General features: G+C 45.0%; 1 protein-coding gene across 1 annotated transcript in view; it reads left to right on the forward strand.

The window, feature by feature from the left end:
• VPS4B (vacuolar protein sorting 4 homolog B) overlaps positions 1–18,300 on the forward strand; it is a 44,567-nt gene that overhangs the window by 20,853 nt on the left and 5,414 nt on the right. The window contains exons 8-10 of the mRNA XM_065398061.1: positions 138–219; positions 2,907–3,126; positions 12,330–12,470. Of these exons, the coding sequence (XP_065254133.1) occupies positions 138–219; positions 2,907–3,126; positions 12,330–12,470 (443 nt within the window). The remainder of the gene's footprint in view (positions 1–137; positions 220–2,906; positions 3,127–12,329; positions 12,471–18,300) is intronic.

The following is an 18,300-nucleotide window of genomic DNA, read 5'->3' on the forward strand; positions in this document are numbered from 1 at the left end:
CAATTAATATCAATTTTGGCTTGTTTGATACACAGTTTGGATAAGATTACTGAAGATAATTTGTAGTTTTTTCAAGATGTTTTAAAATGCTTTTATAAAAGTGTTTACATTATTAAATATTACCTGTTCTGGTGTAGGGGTTGGTGTAGACAATGAAGGAATCTTGGTTTTGGGAGCTACAAACATACCCTGGGTTCTGGATTCTGCTATCAGGAGAAGGTAACTTATAACAAAACATGTATTGTCCTATAAAATATGCAACTTCACACCATACAGCACAGAGCGTTAGTTTTTTTTCAATTCACTAGTGATTAGGTGGTGGCTTAATCTGTGAATGTTCGGAATCCTGCTTTAACTACCTTGTATGGGAGACCTGAATATCTGTACACTGGAAAACTCTCCAATTCCTTTACAGTAGATCCTGAATGTGTGGTCACCTTAAATAATACCAGTCAGGCCAGTGTTTGGTTACATGCAATATATGCAGGTGCCATGTAGGTCTCTGCCCCTTTATCTCCCTCTTCGCACATACACAGAGTTCTGATTTACCTCAGTTGAAAACACCTACTTAGTCTAGTCCTGAGGTTTTTTTGAGCAAAGAATGGCAATTAGGCTGAAGTGGATTCAATAGAGAAACTAATTTTCTGGTCTCTGTAAGTATGGTAAAGAGCTGGTGCATGGACTTATTGCACCACCTACCCCCTAGCTCAGTGGTTTTCAAACTGCAAGTCACAACCCAGTATTGGGTCACAGAATGTAAGGCACTGGGTCATGGTGGCTCTGGTCAGCACTGCCAACTGGGCCGTTAAAAGTCCCGTTGGCGGTGCTGCCCGGCTAAGGCAGGCTAGTCTCTACCTGTTCTGACACTGCGCTGCACCCCGGAAGCAGCCAGCAGCAGGTCCAGCTCCTAGGTGTGGGGGGGAGGGGGAGATGACGAGCCATGGGGCTCTGTGCACTGCCCCATGGCTCGTCATCTCAGAGCACCGGCTCTGCACTCCCATTGGCCGGTTCCTGGCCAATGGGAGCAGGGGGGAGGAGGCGGTACCTGCGGGCGAGAGCCACGCGGAGCCGCTTGCACGCCTCCACCTAGGAGCCAGACCTGCTGCTGGCCGCTTCGAGGGGTGCAGTGCAGTCAACGATGCCAGGACAGGGAGGAAGCCTGCCTTAGCATCCCCAGTGCGCCGCTAACCAGGAGCCACCTGAGGTAACCTTGTGCCCCAATCCCCTGCCCCAGCCCTCCCCCCCAAACCTGGAGCCCCCTCCTGCACTCCAAACCCCTCATCCCCAGCCCCACACTAGAGCCTGCACCCCCAGCCCAGAGCCCTGCCCCCTCCTGCAACCCAAACCCCTCATCCCCACACCAGAGCTTGCACCCTGCCCGGAGCCCCCTCCTGCACCCCAAAACCCTCATCCCTGGGCCCACCCCGCACCCTTCACCCCCATACTCCAACTCTCTATCCCAGCCTTGAGCCCCTCCCACACCCCAAACCCCTCATCCCCAGCTCCGTTGGGTCATGGGCATCAACAATTTTCTTCAGCTGGGTCGCCAGAAAGAAAGTTTGAAAACCACTGCACTAGCTAATATTTTGTGGCAACTTTTCCAGCATTGAAAAATGAGAATACCTTGTGCTTTGCATGCATGCATTTTGGGGAAATAATCCCAGCAGTCTAAGAACAATAGTCACTGTGCTTGTCAGGGAGAACTGCAGTTCTAAAAGCCTCCTAGTAATACCATATCAGGAAGAAGGCTTGATTGAGGTACTAAAATTTGTAGCAGAGTCTCACTGAACATGCCCTGAAGTTACATTTCAGTTGATTAACTTTATTTAAAATAGCTTTGTAAAGTTAAGAGACGTTATTAATAGAGGGGAGTCAAGTTGTTCAGCCATACTTTGGTTAATTCAGCAAAAAAGCTGTTTTAACACTCCATACCTCAAAAATATTGAAGGGATTTTTGTCCCTTGAGCTCCTTCTAGAAACAAAATCTGTCATCTGTGACTAAGGATTTGTCTACATGGAGATTTAGTGTGCAACAAACCAGGGTGTAAATCTACAGCTTACTAACTGGCAGTGTGGACCCTACTACCATGCATTATGGGCACATCTGCTCTACAGGCAAGGGGTGTGATTCCCCTGCTTGTGTACACATGCTCTCACCAAGCTGGTGCGAGTATAAACAGCAGGATAGCCATGGTAGCATGGGTAGCAGCAGCAGAGGCACAGCTTAGCTGTGCTGAGGACTCACCCTACAGTTTCAGGTGGGGTACATACGCTGCATGGCTAAGCTGTGCCTCCACTGCCGCTACCCGTGCTACCATGGCTACGCTGCTGTTTATAGTCAGGCTAGCTTGATGAGAGCTAGTGCAAATATGTGTACATGAGCAGGGGAATCACATCTGTGCTGTGTAGCTGGAGCCTAAAAGTTACATAATATGCTTTGATGTACTGCTGTTTCAGACATAAAGCACACTATGGAACTTCTACTACATGGTAGCAGGGTCCATGTGACCAGTTAGTGTGTGGCAAGCTAGTGCACTGTAGATTGACACCCCTACTTGCCATGCACTAAGTCTCCATGTAGACATGCCGCAAGCATGGGATAATTTCAAACCCAAGGGAAGATTTCTCAGTCATGAAAATGAAGAAATGGGGTTATAATAGTCTGAATGTAATTTTAATTAGTGTTTGCTACTATGGATATTACAGTATTTTTTTTAGCATACTTATAAAATAAACAGTGCTAATGTTCCACACTCTCACTTCACATGCACACACATTCTTAAAGCTATAATGCTCAGATTGCTTCCTTATTCTTTCTAGTTCTGTTAGACCATTTGTCGATTTGCATGAACTGCTTTCCATCAAGTACCTGCAAGAGTCAGTGTTTGTGGCTTTTTTAAATTAAGGTTTGAGAAGCGTATTCATATTCCTTTGCCTGAGGACCACGGTAGGACTGCTATGTTTAAGCTTCACCTTGGGAGTACCCCAAACAGCCTGACAGAATCAGACTATCGAGAGCTTGGAAAGAGAACTGATGGCTATTCTGGTGCTGACATAAGCGTCATTGTCCGCGATGCACTGATGCAGCCTGTTAGGAAAGTGCAATCAGCCACTCACTTTAAGAAAGTAAGTATGTAAAAAAAATAAGTTGCAGAATTTCCAATTCTTAGTTTCTAGAGTTCAAATCTCCTTTTATTTTGAGATTTCTGGCAATTGAGCTTTTAACTTGTGGTTGGTTAATGTTACTTGTATGTGAATTTTCATATGCTTTTAATCTACGAAAAGAATGTACATGCTAGGACAAAGAGCTTTTCTCTTAGCTCTGTTTCAGAGAACTGGTCTGAGCATGGCACAGGGATCCAGGAGTCTGTAACTTGTATTCCTGGCTCTGACAAATTTCCTCTGACTGCTGCTTAAAGGGACACCATCCACTTAAAACCACGTTAAAAGTAGCTAACTTCAGGTGTTAACGTCTTCCCTGAGCTCCATGAGAATTGGCAAAGGCTTTTATATTTGCACTTTCCTATTGTATTTCTCTTTCCTGTTGCTATAAGAAAAACCTATACAGATGGCAATTGCTGAAAAATCTGCAAAGGAAATAAACAGGAAAAAATAAAGGCTTTTCTCCATCTTTAAACTCTGACAATCTTAGGGGTTAGTTGGGACAATAATGGATAAAAATATTTTGAGTGACTTTTTTTTAAGTTGATGGCGTCACCTGAGCTCTCTGAGCAGGGACTGTATCTCACTATTTGGACAACACCTAACATCTTGTGGATTACTGTCTTAGCACTTAACACGCAGCGGTACAATGAAAGAACTTTAAAAACTGCAATGGGATTCCATGTGTATTGTCTTGCAAGGATTTCTATATCAAATACACCAGAGGTGAGTGGGAGGGTCCAGTGGCCGATGATGGGGGGTGAGTGTGCAAGGTTGGTGGCGGAACAAAGCTGCAGCGTGCAAGGCCGGCTGCTCCCCCTGCTGGTCTGTCAGTGCAGCCCCCGCTGCATGCCAGCTCTCTGCCAGCAGGGTCCCACCCCTCCCAATCCTGTTTCTGTCCGGCACTGGCTGTGCACTGCGGTGGCTGGTGAGTGCAGGCAGGCAATGGCCGGTTGTGTCATCTCTGATGACCACCCATTGGCCCTTTACGTTCTCCCCCTCTCGCTGTCCTCTCCCTGCTTTGCCTCTTCACCCCCTGTCCCAACCCCGTTGCTCCTCCCTATCCCCCCCCCGGCAGGGCGGATCCCGCTCCCAGTGCTGTGCGGAAACCCCCTCGTCGGAATGCTTAGCTTACCAACAGCCTGGCCGGCAGGCTCCTTCCTTCCCCCACTGCCTCTGGCTGGGCTGGCACCCCGGGAAAGCCCAAGACCTTCCGGCCCAGGGCGTTGGCCAGGAGGAGCCAAGCCCTGCATGTGCCAAAGCCCTGCACAGCGCTGGCACAGGGAAGCCTCTCCGCTCCTCAACTAACTCTGGAGTGGTGGAGGGGAGTGATTTTTCAGCCTGTTCACGCCCCGATCCTATAGGCTCCACAGCATCTCCCCCCCCCCCCCCCCCCCGAGCAGGGGCTTAGCACCCTCTTTACCTGCCCTGGGTCCTGCCCCCAGGGAGCACGGGGCTGCTTTGTCTTCTAGGCATCCTCCCCTGCTGAGCCACCTCTCTGACTGGGTTCACTGAAGCGCCAGCAGTCATGTTAAACAATGCATCCTTAGGGCTTAACCCCTTCCTGCCCGCACTGTAGCTGGTGGACAGGAGGCGACTAGGTTATGTTGGTGGCCCACAGCAGCCTGGAAGTGTTAGCTGCCTTTTGACACTGTGCAGGCAGGAAGGGACAAGCTGCTTCCAGCCACAGGGGAGGGGGATAGAAGAGATGAGCTCTGCAAGGACACGTGCCAGGTCATCCCTTCCCCCCCTCCTTCTCCCCTGCAGCTGGAAGCAGCTCCTGTCCCTTCCCTCCTACACAGAGCAAAAAGGCTGCTGCTGGCCACATTCTGGGGTGAATCCTGGCAGAAATCTGGTGAGGGGGGCATGTGACCTTGCATGTCCCCTCCACATGTTGCCTCAGAAAGACACGGCACCAGGTACCGGGAGAGGTAGGTCCGTCCCAGGGGCCCAGCTAGGCATGGAGGATGGAGAGCGCTGGGCAGGGAGGGTTGGTTCGGACACACTCACGCTCTGTACAGGAATGTGTGTGTCACCTCTCCCTGTGGGGGGGGAGGGGGTGTTTGTCACCTCTCCCCATGTGAACCCTAAAGCCTTAAAGATATGAAGCTAAATAGAAAGAATCCAAGTACACAGGATTTCTTTTTAACAGGGGCTCTGTTAATTTGATGTTAATTTGAATGTTTGTACTGCATAGTTCTGATTGATTGACGTTGGACTTGCTTGAATATGAGAAATTTTACCAGGTGTCCCATATTCAGCATAGGGAAATATGGTCACCCTAGAGGGTAGTGTCTTTTGTTCAAACTAGAAAAACTTTTACACCTGTACCCCGATATAACACGGTCCTCGGGAGACAAAAAAATCTCAGTGTTATAGGTGAGACCGTGTTATATCAAACTTGCTTTGGCCCCCATCCCCCGTTCCTTGTTCCCTGACTGCCCCCTCCAGAGACCCCCATCCCTAATCACCCCCAAGACCCCACCCCCTACCCAACCTCCCCGTCCCCTGACTGCTCCGACCCCTATCCACACCCCCACCCCCTGACAGGCACTCACTGGCAGCAGCAGGAAACGGAGCAGCCTGGCCCCAGCCTGCTCCACTCCGCCAGCTCCCAGCCATGGCGCTCCGCTTCCCGCCATCGGTGAGTGCGGGGAGGTTGGGGAAAGGACACCACCCGTACTCATCTGCGTCGGGAAGCGGAGCGCTGCGGCTGGGAGTGGAGTGGGCTGGGGCAGGGCTGCTCTGCTTCCGCTGCTGCTGGTGAGTGCGGGGGGGATCCCTTCCCCCAAGCCTCCTCCCCCGAGCGACACGGCTGGGGCCGGGGCGAGGGAAGCAGAGCGGGCTGTTCCCGGTCCCCCGCTAATCCCCTGGGCCACTCTGGGACTGCGGGGCCCCCAAAAGTGCCCTCCCACAGCTCCTGCCCCCCAGACCCTGGGGGGGAGCCCCTGACCACCCCCGAGACCCTCTGCCCCTTATCCAACTCCTCGGCCCCCGACTGGCCCGGCACCCTTAACACGCTGCTCAGAACAGCGTGTCAGAGCTTTACCATGTTGTATGCGAACCCGCCTTATATCGCGTTATATTGGGGTAGAGGTGTATTAGATGGAAATTAATTCACACATGGTGAGTTTTCTTAGTAGAGCCTAAATTAAACTGAACTCCTACAATTACTTTTGGTTGACGCTAGGGTTCTCCTCCTATATCGCCTTCAAAGTAACAGATTCAGCCTCACAACACCTATGGCAAGGAGAGAGATATTCCTGTTTTTACAGATGAAGAAATTGAAGCACTGCTATTAAGGCTCTATGTACACTACAAAAATTGTATTGAAGACACAGTTGTCCCTCACCTAATTAGAACACAGTTAAAATGTGTAAGATGCACTGGCCTCAGACATGATTTTAGACTGATTTATGTGACCCATTGCAACATACTAGGTCCAGGCCACACTAAACATTTTAATTGTGCTGTAACTAGGTAACACAGTGGATTGTAAACAGACCCAAAATTATTTTCCCAAGGTCACAAAGGAAGTGTAAGGCAGAGATGGGAATAGAACCCTGGTCTCCACTCCCATTCCTTCTCTAATAAAGACCACACTTCATCCCTGACCTCTTATTTGTTCATGCCTAACAGTGACCATTATAGTAGCCTTAAACCCTGAATAGAACCACATTTAGTTCTTTCAGGAATGGTAGCAGCTAAGTGGTCAGTAGTACCAAAGGCTGCTAACAGATCTGACAATGAGCAGGAGAACCTATTTAGATTCCATCACCATGATAGACTGCTAACCTAAGGGATCAACTGCTTTTTTTCTTGTGATACAGCCTGACTGCTGTACTCCAGCTTTAACTGGAAATGCCTTATCCTGATGGTGGATAAACATTGATATTTTAAAAATAAATTACATAAGTGCATTTACCTTTTTAAAACAAAACTATTTTAAATGTGAAATTATGATGACCTATGTTAAGAACTAAACTGTCACTCTAATTTATTTATTTATTTATTTATTTTAAATTAAGATTCCAGCAGGTACCGCTTAAAGTAAAACTGATGAAAGTTACTGGTTAAGCACCTGGAATCAGAATGTTAGTTTCAAATGCAAAACAAGTTTTAATAATTGTTTTTTCTCATGTATCAAGCACATTTAAGGTAGGTTTATTTAACTATTAAAATTAAATACGGAGTTCATTTTTAATTGAAATCCAACTTCTAAATATAGCTTGACAACATAAAAATTAATCTAATAAATGAGAAATGCATGTCACCATTTTCTAGCCTAATAAAAAAGTACAAAGTTAAGAATCTGAATAAAATGTAAGTAAAGCTATATAGTTCCTTCAGTAACCATATATAGTATATCCTGGTTAGCAAAAAAAGAAAATGTTGTGTAAATACTCTATTTAGTTGTAAATCAACTTGTTTTAATGGTCACTAGCCAATGAGAATCAACTTCTCCTTAGGAAAATAAAAAGTACAAATGTAAAACAAGACTTCTAACATTATTTAAATCAAGGTTTCCTGCTTGCTGATTTAAATCATAATTAAAATTGGTGATTTAAATCAGTGATTTAAATTACCGATCTACTCTGCTTTATCCCGGTGTTCTCCATAGCCTTCCCTAAAAAGAGTAGAAATGAGGGAATAACTAGTGATATTGTCAGTGTCAGGAAAGGTTTCTTAAGCAGGGACTTATCCACCATCTATTTTAAGACTGACTGGTATATTGCCTTCCTGAAGGGAAATATTAATAATCTGTCAGCAAGCCTAATGTCTTTCTGCTGGATTTTTACTACTGCTCCTTGTTTGATTGTAACCTCTGGTTTAAAAGAAAAATCCTGTGGGATCCTAATTCACAAAATGCCTTGATCTAGAGAGAAATCCAGTAGACCAACTATCAATTACACTGGCATCTCGAGGAAACTGCACAAGGGAATACTGAGGATAATTTATTCCAAATCTTGAACAGGTTGAGTCAGTATGAGATTTAAAAAAAAAATCTACAGCCTTGAAGGGAATTAGGTAATAACTGTCCAGAGTATACTATTTACTATTCACAGTTCTTATACTGGTAAAGGAAGCTTAGTTGATGGCTTGGTAGTTTCAGCTTAAATCCCTAGATTTAGAAATTTGATGTCAAGCAGCAATAAAAGCAGTCCCACAGTTGTGTTTCTTAGAAAACAAGTCTCTTATCTGGTGCAGCATAAAATCTCTGTATTATACTTTACATAAAGTCACCTTCCGTCTGAGAATCTCCCAAGGGTTTTTGTCTGGTGGGGATGTCTGAAATTATCTGCTGAACACTTTAAAATATACCTTAACTTGTGTTTAAATGACATCTTGGATAAACTTTCAATCCAATCATATCATAGAAAAAGGCACTAAAACTTGACCCTCTTTAGCATTTTTATCTTGTTAGCATCAAGCTACAAAGAATAAGATTTCTTGAGGTGGTCACAGAGATCTACAACTTTGTTCTAACTTGGGTACCAGAGAGCCATCGAATAATACAGTACTGTTGCAGTTTATAGAGCAGCACAATGGCAGATGGTCAGGACCTGTAGTCTTGTTTCTATTCAAATGTTTTACCTGTGTTCTGGAGTGCTGCTTCAGGAAAAGCTTAGCCTATCTGCTCTGTTGTGCCTTCTGGGATACAGTTACCTTAATCATGGGTGTCAAAAGCTTACCCTTATTAATTATTCGTATTATATTAGCTCAGTGTGGCCCTGATTCTGATCAAGGCTTATAGGTTCTAAGTGCTGTACCAATGCAGAGTAAACCATTCCTTGCTCTGAAAATTGTACAGTCTATTTAGACGTATAGGCAGACGAATATTTTGTTTGGTAAATATGTCAAAAGTATAAGACTCATTAGTTACATTCCCCCCAAATCCCTGAACTTTAAAAGCAGTTTGCATGTATTCTGAATTACTGAGGATGTATAATATAACAAATGACAATGTAAAATAGCATTGTCAGCACTAGTTACACTACTTAAAAACCTAGTAAGTTAACTTTGGTCATATATATTTTGGATATATGACTGTGGAAATAATGTATAAACTAGGGCTATCAAGCGATTTAAAAAGTTAATCGTGATCAATCACACTGTTAAACAATAATAGAATACCATTTATTTAAATATTTTTGGATGTTTTCTACATTTTCAAATATATTGGTTTCAATTATAACACAATACAAAGTGTACAGTGCTCACTTTATATTTATTTTTATTACAAATATTTGCACTGTAAAAAGCAAAAGAAATAGTATTTTTCAATTCACCTAATACAAGTACTGTAGTGCAAACTTTATCATGAAAGTTGAACTTACAAATGTTGAATTATGTAAAAAAAAAACTGCATTAAAAAATAAAACAATGTAAAACTTTAGAGCCTACAAGTCCACTCAGTCCTATTTCTTGTTCAGCCAATCACTCAAACAAGTTTGTTTACATTTGCAGGAGATAATGCTACCCGCTTCTTGTTCACAATGTCACCTGGAAGTGAGACCAGCTGGTCTCATGGCACTGTTGTAGCTGGCGTTGCAAAATATTTACATGCCAGATACTCTGAAGATTCATATGTCCCTTCATGCTTCAACCACCATTCCAGAGGACATGTGTCTATGCTGATGACTAGTTCAGACGGACGAATGTTCATTTTCATTATCTGAGTCAGATGCCGCCAGCAGAAGGTTGATTTTCTTTTTTTGGTGGTTCGGGTTCAGTAGTTTCTGCAGCGGAGTGTTGCTCTTTTAAGACTACTGAAAGCATGCTCCACAGCTTGTCCCTCTCAGATTTTGGAAGGCACTTCAAATTCTTAAACCTTGGGTCGAGTGCTGTAGAAATCTCACATTAGTACCTTCTTTGCATTTTGTCAAATCTGAAGCAAAAGCGTTGTTAAAATGAACATGTGCTGAGTCATCATCCGAGACTCCTATAACATGAAATACATGGCCGAATGCGGGTAAAATAGAGCCGGAGACATACAATTCTCCCCCAAGGAGTTCAGTCACAAATTTAATTAACACGTATTTGTTTGTTTGTTTTTTTTAACGAGCGTCATCAGCATGGAAGCATGTCCTCTGGAATTGTGGCCGAACCATGAAGAGGCATACAAATGTTTAGCATATCTGGCATGTAAATACCTTGCAATGCTGGCACAAAAGTGCCATACAAATGCCTGTTCTCACTTTCTGGTGACATTGGAAATAAGTGGGCAGCATTATCTCCCATAAATGTAAACAAACTTGTTTGTCTGAGCAATTGGCTGAACGAGAAGTAGGACTGAGTGGACTTGTAGGCTATAAAAGTTTACATTGTTTTGTTTTTGAGTGCAGTTATGTAACAACAAAAAATCTACATTTGTAAGTTGCACTTTCACGATAAAGAGATTGCACTATAGTACTTGTATGAAGTAAATTGAAATACTGCATTCTGTTTATCATTTTTACAGTGCACATATTTGTAATGAAAAATAATATAAAGTGAGCAGTGTATACTTTGTATTCTGTGTTGTAATTGAAATCAATATATTTGAAAATGTAGAAAAACATCCAAAATAGTTAATAAATATCAATCGGTATTCTATTGTTTAATAGTGCGCTTAAAATTGCAATTAATTTGAGTTAATCATGAGTTAACTGCGAGTAATCGACAGCTGGTTGCCCTGTAAGCTGCATAGCCGCGCAGCAGGCTATTTAGGACCACGCAGGTCCCCCAGCCCCTCCAGAGTTGCCCGGGAGAGGAGCCCCTCCCCAGGCCCACTGGAACTGCCGTGGTTGGGGAGAGGTGCCCCAGCCCAGGCCTGCCGGTGCTGCCGTGGCCAAGGAGAGGAGCCCTTACCCCAGCCCAGCCCTGCTGGAGCTGCTGCGGCGAGGAGAGGCGCCTCTCCCCCCCAGCCCAGGTGCTGCTGGGGGGGAATGCGCTCTCTCTCTCTTCTCCCCCCCCCCCCCGCTGTAGCCCCAGGGCAGGGCAGCCTGCACCCCCACCCAGCGCCCTCACCCCCTCGCATCCCAACCCTCTGCTCCAGCCCTGAGCCCCTCATCCCCAGCCCCACCCTAGAGCCCTCCCCCCCATACACACACCAGCCTTCTTCCCCAGCCCTGAGCCCCCTCACACACTCCAAACCCCTTGGCCCCACCCCGCCACATGAATTTTGTTATGTGCACCAGTATGGAGGTGATGCGTCACACATCACCTCCACATTGGTGCACATAACAAAATTCATTCCGCACAAGGGTGGGAAAAATTATACTAGGGCTGTGGATCAGTGCTCCCTCTAAAGATTACTTTTTTTTCTCCCACTAGATGGCCCCACTTTCCATCTCAAGTTCTGTAATGCAGGAGCTGGAAAGCGGCTCCGAAGACTCTGTGGAGCAGTAGCTGAATGTTTACAAGGGACCTGTGGGGATTTCCTATCTGCTATGCACTCTAGGATGACTATCCAGATGTTATGGGAAGGCTGATAGTGCTGGGTGATCTGCCCCTACTATTACCAGAAAGTGGAAAGGGTGTTAGCTGTAACCCTTGGCACTCTTAGCATTTCCCTAATCCAGTTTATAGGTTCGTATAGTTGCTTCTCAGAAGCGCTTGAAGCAACTTCTTTGGCACTGATTAGTCATCTACAAGAACTTAGACCTTAATCCCCAAAAAAGCCACAGATAAGATTTCCGTGAAGTGACCTTTATGTTCAGCTGTTGCTGCCACCACCCTTGTGGTCAAAAAAGATCTGGCTTCTGTTTCACAGGACTTCAGCAAGAAAGTGGAGCCTACTAGTGGGAGGGAAGTCAGACTAAAAAGAGGGCACTCTTTTTAAATAAGGCCAAAATTTATTTCAATTGTCAAGAATCTCATATGCGTCAACTGTAGTTAGTAAATATTAACACTTTTTGAAAACATAAGACCTAACAGGTGGTTTACCAATAGAGAACCTTTTGGAAGGTGAGAATATAATAACTTTCCCCTCTCCCACTCCTTGCATAGTAAATAGTGAAAAGTTCTCTCAACATTAATTACTTTCTGCAGTAAATAATGTATTGATTGGCATTTGGTTTTTTTTTTTTTAATCTTCTGTCTGTGGTCTATAAGGTTTTTTTTTTCTAGAATGCTTCACTTGTATGATTTTTTTATTTATTTATTTATTTATTTTTTATTTCCAGGTAAGAGCACCATCGCTGACTGACCCAAATATTTTGGTAGAAGACATGCTTACTCCGTGCTCCCCAGGTGATCCTAATGCCATTGAAATGACCTGGATGGATGTCCCAGGGGATAAGCTGTTGGAGCCTGTTGTTTCCATGGTCAGAATTTTGTTTTTATTACGAAATGTGTTTCTTCATGCTTCATAGAACTTTATCATAATCTTAAAGCAAAGTTTTCCACACGTGGGTGCTTGAAGTTAGGCACCTAAATTAGTGGCCTGGTTTCAGAAGGGCTGAGCACACCCATCAGCACTCAGTTAATCCCAGCATGCTATTTTAGTCATGAGTCTGGTACAGTTTGTTCAACAATTGTAAGCCCTTTTTGCTATACAGAGCCAACTCTCCCCACCCTGACTTACAGCTTCCCTGTATTCATCCTGCCCATCAGCTGACATGCAGCTAGAACCTTTCTCTTATCAGCTGTTAATTGTGTGGTAGCCTACCAGGTGGCTCCTCCACTGTTCATCCCTGCTTTTCAGTGGTCCCTACCACCCAAACACCCGTTTCCTCACCTCTGTTATCACTGATTTTTTCCATCACTGTCATCCCTGAATCTCAGGATTGTATTGGTGTATTGAGAGAATATAGTCAATTGTTATACTGCAGGCTGGTGTTTACAGTTTGAAAATAATGCTGAAAACTCCTATTACCAAATACAATTTTGTGACAAGTGATTATATATGTATATAATGGTAGTTTCAGTGGATTTTGCATAAAGGTGTGTGAGGGTCCCCTCTCCTCTCCCCCCCCCCCCCCATACTCGTCTCTTTAAAATAATTATTTTTTTTAGTCTGGAGCATACAATACATTTATTATGTGTAGAGAAACAATTCTCTCCTGTTTCTAAAACAGATCATAGTCTTTGGCTCACTCGATTTCAGTTCAATCAATATAGCAAAATCTGTTACAGGACACTTATTGCTGCCATATTTTTCCAAGAATTGCAAGACCAGATCTATACAAAATAGTGGATATAGGTATATTTGGCTGGAGGGAGAGTTGGGAAGAGATTTGAGCTGCCACTGGCCATGTTGTACCTATTCAAGTAGTGAAAGAAAGATTTTATCAGATCATCAGTGCTCATGAAATTTAAAAGCACTAACTGGGGTATCTTAGCTACAACTTTTACTCAGAGTAAAAGTAATCTGCATTGGGGGACTTTTAATTTGTAGTAGGTTTATCTCAGAGTAAATAGGATTTAGCCCCAAGGCACCAGTTGCCTACTGGGCAGGACGCCACCTCAGGTTCTTATGATTACCCATTCATCTCAAAAATAGGGAAAAAAAATAAAGCAATCACGCATTTATAAGCTGTCAGTTGAATGACAGACACCTTTGAGATGGCATCTCTGGCATGACTAGGGAGTTCTGAAAGCAGTAGCCAGTTGTAGCATGAGTCTATTTGCTGTACTTACAGAGAACTTTATATGGTTCTGGGTGTGTGTTTGACCCTGCTCTCTTAGTTTGTTTTTAAATATTCTATACTATTTTTCACCATGGATGTCTGACTTCTTGCATTTTACTGTCTGTATCAGAACTTCTATGTGAAACTGACCAGTCTAATTTTGCCATCCATTCTGATACAATTCTTTAGTGTTGAAAGCCTCTATAGTTGGAATTAACTTTTTTTAGAAACTAGCTCTTTACTTAGGTTTCAATGCTTCTCCATCTCCTTTCCAAAAACAAACAAAAACTAAAAATTAACACTAGCCATATTGTATCTGTGCCCCTTCAGGGTATTTGCATAAGTTAGTCATACACAGATGTGAGTGCACACCCAATTTTGCAAGTCTAGCCCTGCATCTCTATCTGATAGTCTAACAGGATTTTTGTCTACCTTTTGGGTACTATGTAGAGCTGGTGTGACACTTTGTAGACTACCCAGACCTGTAAAGGGTTCTGTCACGCCTGCCTTAGTACTTGGGGGACCTCTGTACTGTGCAGCTATGGTTCAGATCCCTGATACCAGTAGTCAGCCCACAAGCATAAGGTGTCACCCTGGCTCTCACTAGCCTACTTACTCTTTTGCAAGGTGACACCAACAACCCTTCTAGTCCTGCATCTCCCCAAATATGTCCTCCCAGGCACTTAAACCTTTCCCCTGTGGTTCATTGCCCCCAAAGGTGTGAAACCAGGTCACCATGGCGCACACATGCCACACAATTTGCCCAACAGAGACCTGTTTGGGACAAAAATGAACAAAAAGTTGTATTTAATAGAAAATCCACAGATCAAAGATGAAATAGTAAGGGAAAGCAAACATCTGACTCACACAGAAAATAAACATGATGACACAACCTCAGCCTTTACACTTCTAAGTCAGATAAATTCCCTTTTCTAATACAAGTTACCTATTGCCTTAATACAGTTTCCCAGCATACCCCCTAACTATAGGAGGGATCCAGCATTCACAAACAGCCTCCTGCCTTGAGACTGTCCCCCACCTTCTGGATTCAGCTCAGTTCCAAGCCTGTTTTATAAAAGGGTTTTCCTTTTCTCTCTGTTTTTTTTCTCTCAGTCCGTGATGATTCATGGTTAATCACAGTTGTGAAATTTCCTCCTGATTTGATGTTGGGGAGCCACTGTGTTCTTTTCAACTTCGAGTTATTTCAGAGACTTTCCATTAACTGTAATGGTCCACTGTTGTCCTTTCCTGGGATGGACAACGGATAGTTACTTGAAGCCTGCTCACCACCCTACTGTAAAGTGTGGCTGAAGTTGCAGCACAGTGTTCTATATATACAAATACATGAAAATGTGTATGTATCTCCTAATGATTTAGTTTAGAACATTACAAGATTTCATAAGACCTTGATATATTTTTATAGTACTGTAACATTTGTATGCAATCAGTTGATTTAACTACTTATTTTGAGGGTTCAAACCTTTTGTTCTTCTTTGAGAGATGTCCCTGTGGGTGCTCCACTTCAGGTGTTGGTGTGTCCCTGCACCTTCGCTCAGAGATTTTTACAGCAGTACTTGTACCAGTCACGCACGCGCAGAGCCTGCCCCCCTCCCCTCCCCCGGCCGCTCTGAGTGTTCCTAAATAGTACGCCTGCGCGATCGGTCTCCTCAGTTCCTTCTCTACCGTCCCCGGCCTGAGATGGAGCTCAGCAGACTCATTAGAGAATTTCTTCTCTCCCTTGTTCAACTTTTTTCTTTCTTAGTTTAGCTTACCAGTATTAGTTAGGTATCCTTTTCCCTTCTCTTCTCTTCTTAAAAAAAACAAAGAAAACCTTTTTGTTCCTGTCACCGTAGCCGCTTCCGACATGCCTGGCTCTCCAGGTTTTAAGCGCTGCTCTAACTGTAATGATGCCATCCCTCTTTCAGATGGCCACTCTAAATGTATTAAATGTTTGGGGGAGTCCCACATCCCCCAAAAATGTGCCCACTGCAGCAAGTTGAAATCCAGGGCAAGCAAAGACAGGGACCTGCGGTTAAAACTACTCCTGCTGCAAAAATCCCTCAGACCCGGGCTCTGACTCTGCTGTACACCGCAACAAAGAGACAAAAGAAAACTTAAAAAAAACCCATCAGTCTCTCTCACCCGCAAAGGGTATTGGCAGGGATAAGCCTTCTCCGGGTACTGCTTTCCTCCCCACACTCCCCCGGCTGAGTACCTTTGATGCGCCGGGCTCCTCCGGCTGCGGTGGTTACGGTCGCACTAATCTCCGGTGCTGAAGCTTCAGGCTTTCAGTTGCTTGCCTCTCACACGGCACCGTTCGGCACCGCAATGGAAGCAGTGCCGACGCACACTAGCCTGCCTGACCCCCCTGCAGGCTCCTCTCACTCTCGCACCGTCAGCCTTTGAGCTAGCCGGCAGTGACAGAACGCTCAGGACACGGGTGCAGAGGAATCCCTCCTCACAACAAATTCCTCTCGCACACCCCTCCACTCACAGAGGCGCTGCAGCACCACAATTCACACACTCAAGGGACCTCCTGGTGTCACTTATCCTGCAGTCACCCCGGCTTAACACCTACTTCTCTCCGGACACTTGGACAAGGTCCGCACAGCTTTCCTCCAGTGATGAGGAATCTGGGCTGCAGGGAGAATTTTCACCTTATCAGATCTCCCGTCCACAGACCCCAATCAAGAGAGGTCATAGAAAAGCTGCCTGGTCCTACTCTGAGGGTCCTGCCCCATGGGGCGTGAACCCCTGGATGGCACTACCCATGTCCTTCCCACCACAGTGGCAGTATTGGGCTCCATGGGCTCCTTATACTCGCGACCACACTCATTATACCACTGTAGTTAGGCATGAGACCGGCTTGGTACCACCAGCTGATGACCCTGCCACTGACTCCAGACACCAGGCAGCCCTGTCACAACTGCAAGAGCAAGCACAGTCTGTCTCTAACCTGGTAGAACCAGTTGTTCCGCCTGATGAAGCATTGTTTCCTCCTCCCCCCCGATGTCTTCGGACGACTTCTCAAAATTTCAAGACCTGTTTAAAAGAATTGCCAATGAGCTACGAATTAACCTGGAGGAAGTCCCTGAACAGCAGCATGAGCTAACTGACATCCTGCAGCCCTCTTCTTCTTCTTCTAGAATTGCATTACGCATCTCTTTTAGAACCTGCCAAGACAATTTGACAAACCCCGGCTGCAAGCCTGCCTACCTGTAAGAGAGCAGACCGAAAGTACTTTTTTCCTTCCAAGGGCTCGGAATTCCTGTTTACTCACCCAGCGCCAAACTCGCTGGTAGTAGATGCAGTTAATCAAAAGAACAAACACCAGTTTCCCCGCTCCACCCCTTCCGACAAGGACAGTAAGCGAGTAGATCTGCTCGGACATAAGGTATACGCTTCTTCCACATTGCAGTTTCGCATTGCTAATTATACAGCTGTACTAGCAAAGTACGACCACAAAAATTACAATAAATTCATGGACTTTATTGAGCACGTTCCAGAAGAAAAGAAACAATTTACAGCCATAGTTTCCGAGGGACAAATCCTCTCCCGCACTGCTCTCCAAGCTGCCCTTGATGTGGCCAATACTGCGGCACAGTCCACAGCCACAGCAGTCAAGATGCGCTGAGGGTCATGGCTCTCATCCTCTCCCTTTCCCCGGGAGGTCCAGCGTACCATTGAGGATCTCCCCTTCGACGGTGACAAACTGTTCGCCTCCACCACAAATCACGTACTCCACTCTATGAAGGACTCCAGGGCAACTCTCCGGTCTCTAGAAATTCAAACCCCTACGACTAGAAGGCAATAATATAGATATCAGCCTTATCAGCGACCATGCTATCTCACATACACCCAGCAATTCCATAGATCTCATGAGCAACAGCAACACCAGAGACCCAGATACCAACGCCGCCGTCCCAACTCCTCAGCAGCATCTCAACTCCCTCCAACTAATTAAGCGAATTTGAAGCCTTGGTTGAGGGTATAGAAAACAATATTTCCACTTCAGTGCTTACACCGCCTGCCCCGATTTTTGGTCATTGCCTACGCCCATTCTCCCATCAATGGTGAAATATTACCACCGACAAGTGGGCTTTAGAGGTCGTCACAATTGGCTATTCCATCCCTTTCCTCTTCCTGCCTCTCTCCCACCCACCCTCCCTGTCCCTGTTCAGGGACTCTTCTCAAGAGCAACATCTCCTTCAACTGGGGGCAGTGGAAATCGTGCCCGAACAACACAGAGGGAAAGGTTTCTACTCCCGTTACTTCTTAACAGAAAAGAAAACCAGGGGATGGCGACCGATCCTCAACCTCAGGTGGCTAAACAAATTTATCAAAAAGCAAAAGTTCAAAATGGTTACCCTCACCACCATAATCCCAGCACTGGAGCAGGGTGATTGGTTTTCAGCCCTCGACCTACAGGCCGCCTATTTTCATGTGACTATTCCCACAGACGTTTTCTTCGTTTTACTCTTGGTTTGACACATTTTCAATACAGAGTGTTGCCCTTCGGCCTATC

This window comes from Emys orbicularis, chromosome 2, assembly GCF_028017835.1.
Source record: "Emys orbicularis isolate rEmyOrb1 chromosome 2, rEmyOrb1.hap1, whole genome shotgun sequence".
NCBI lineage: Eukaryota > Metazoa > Chordata > Testudines > Emydidae > Emys > Emys orbicularis.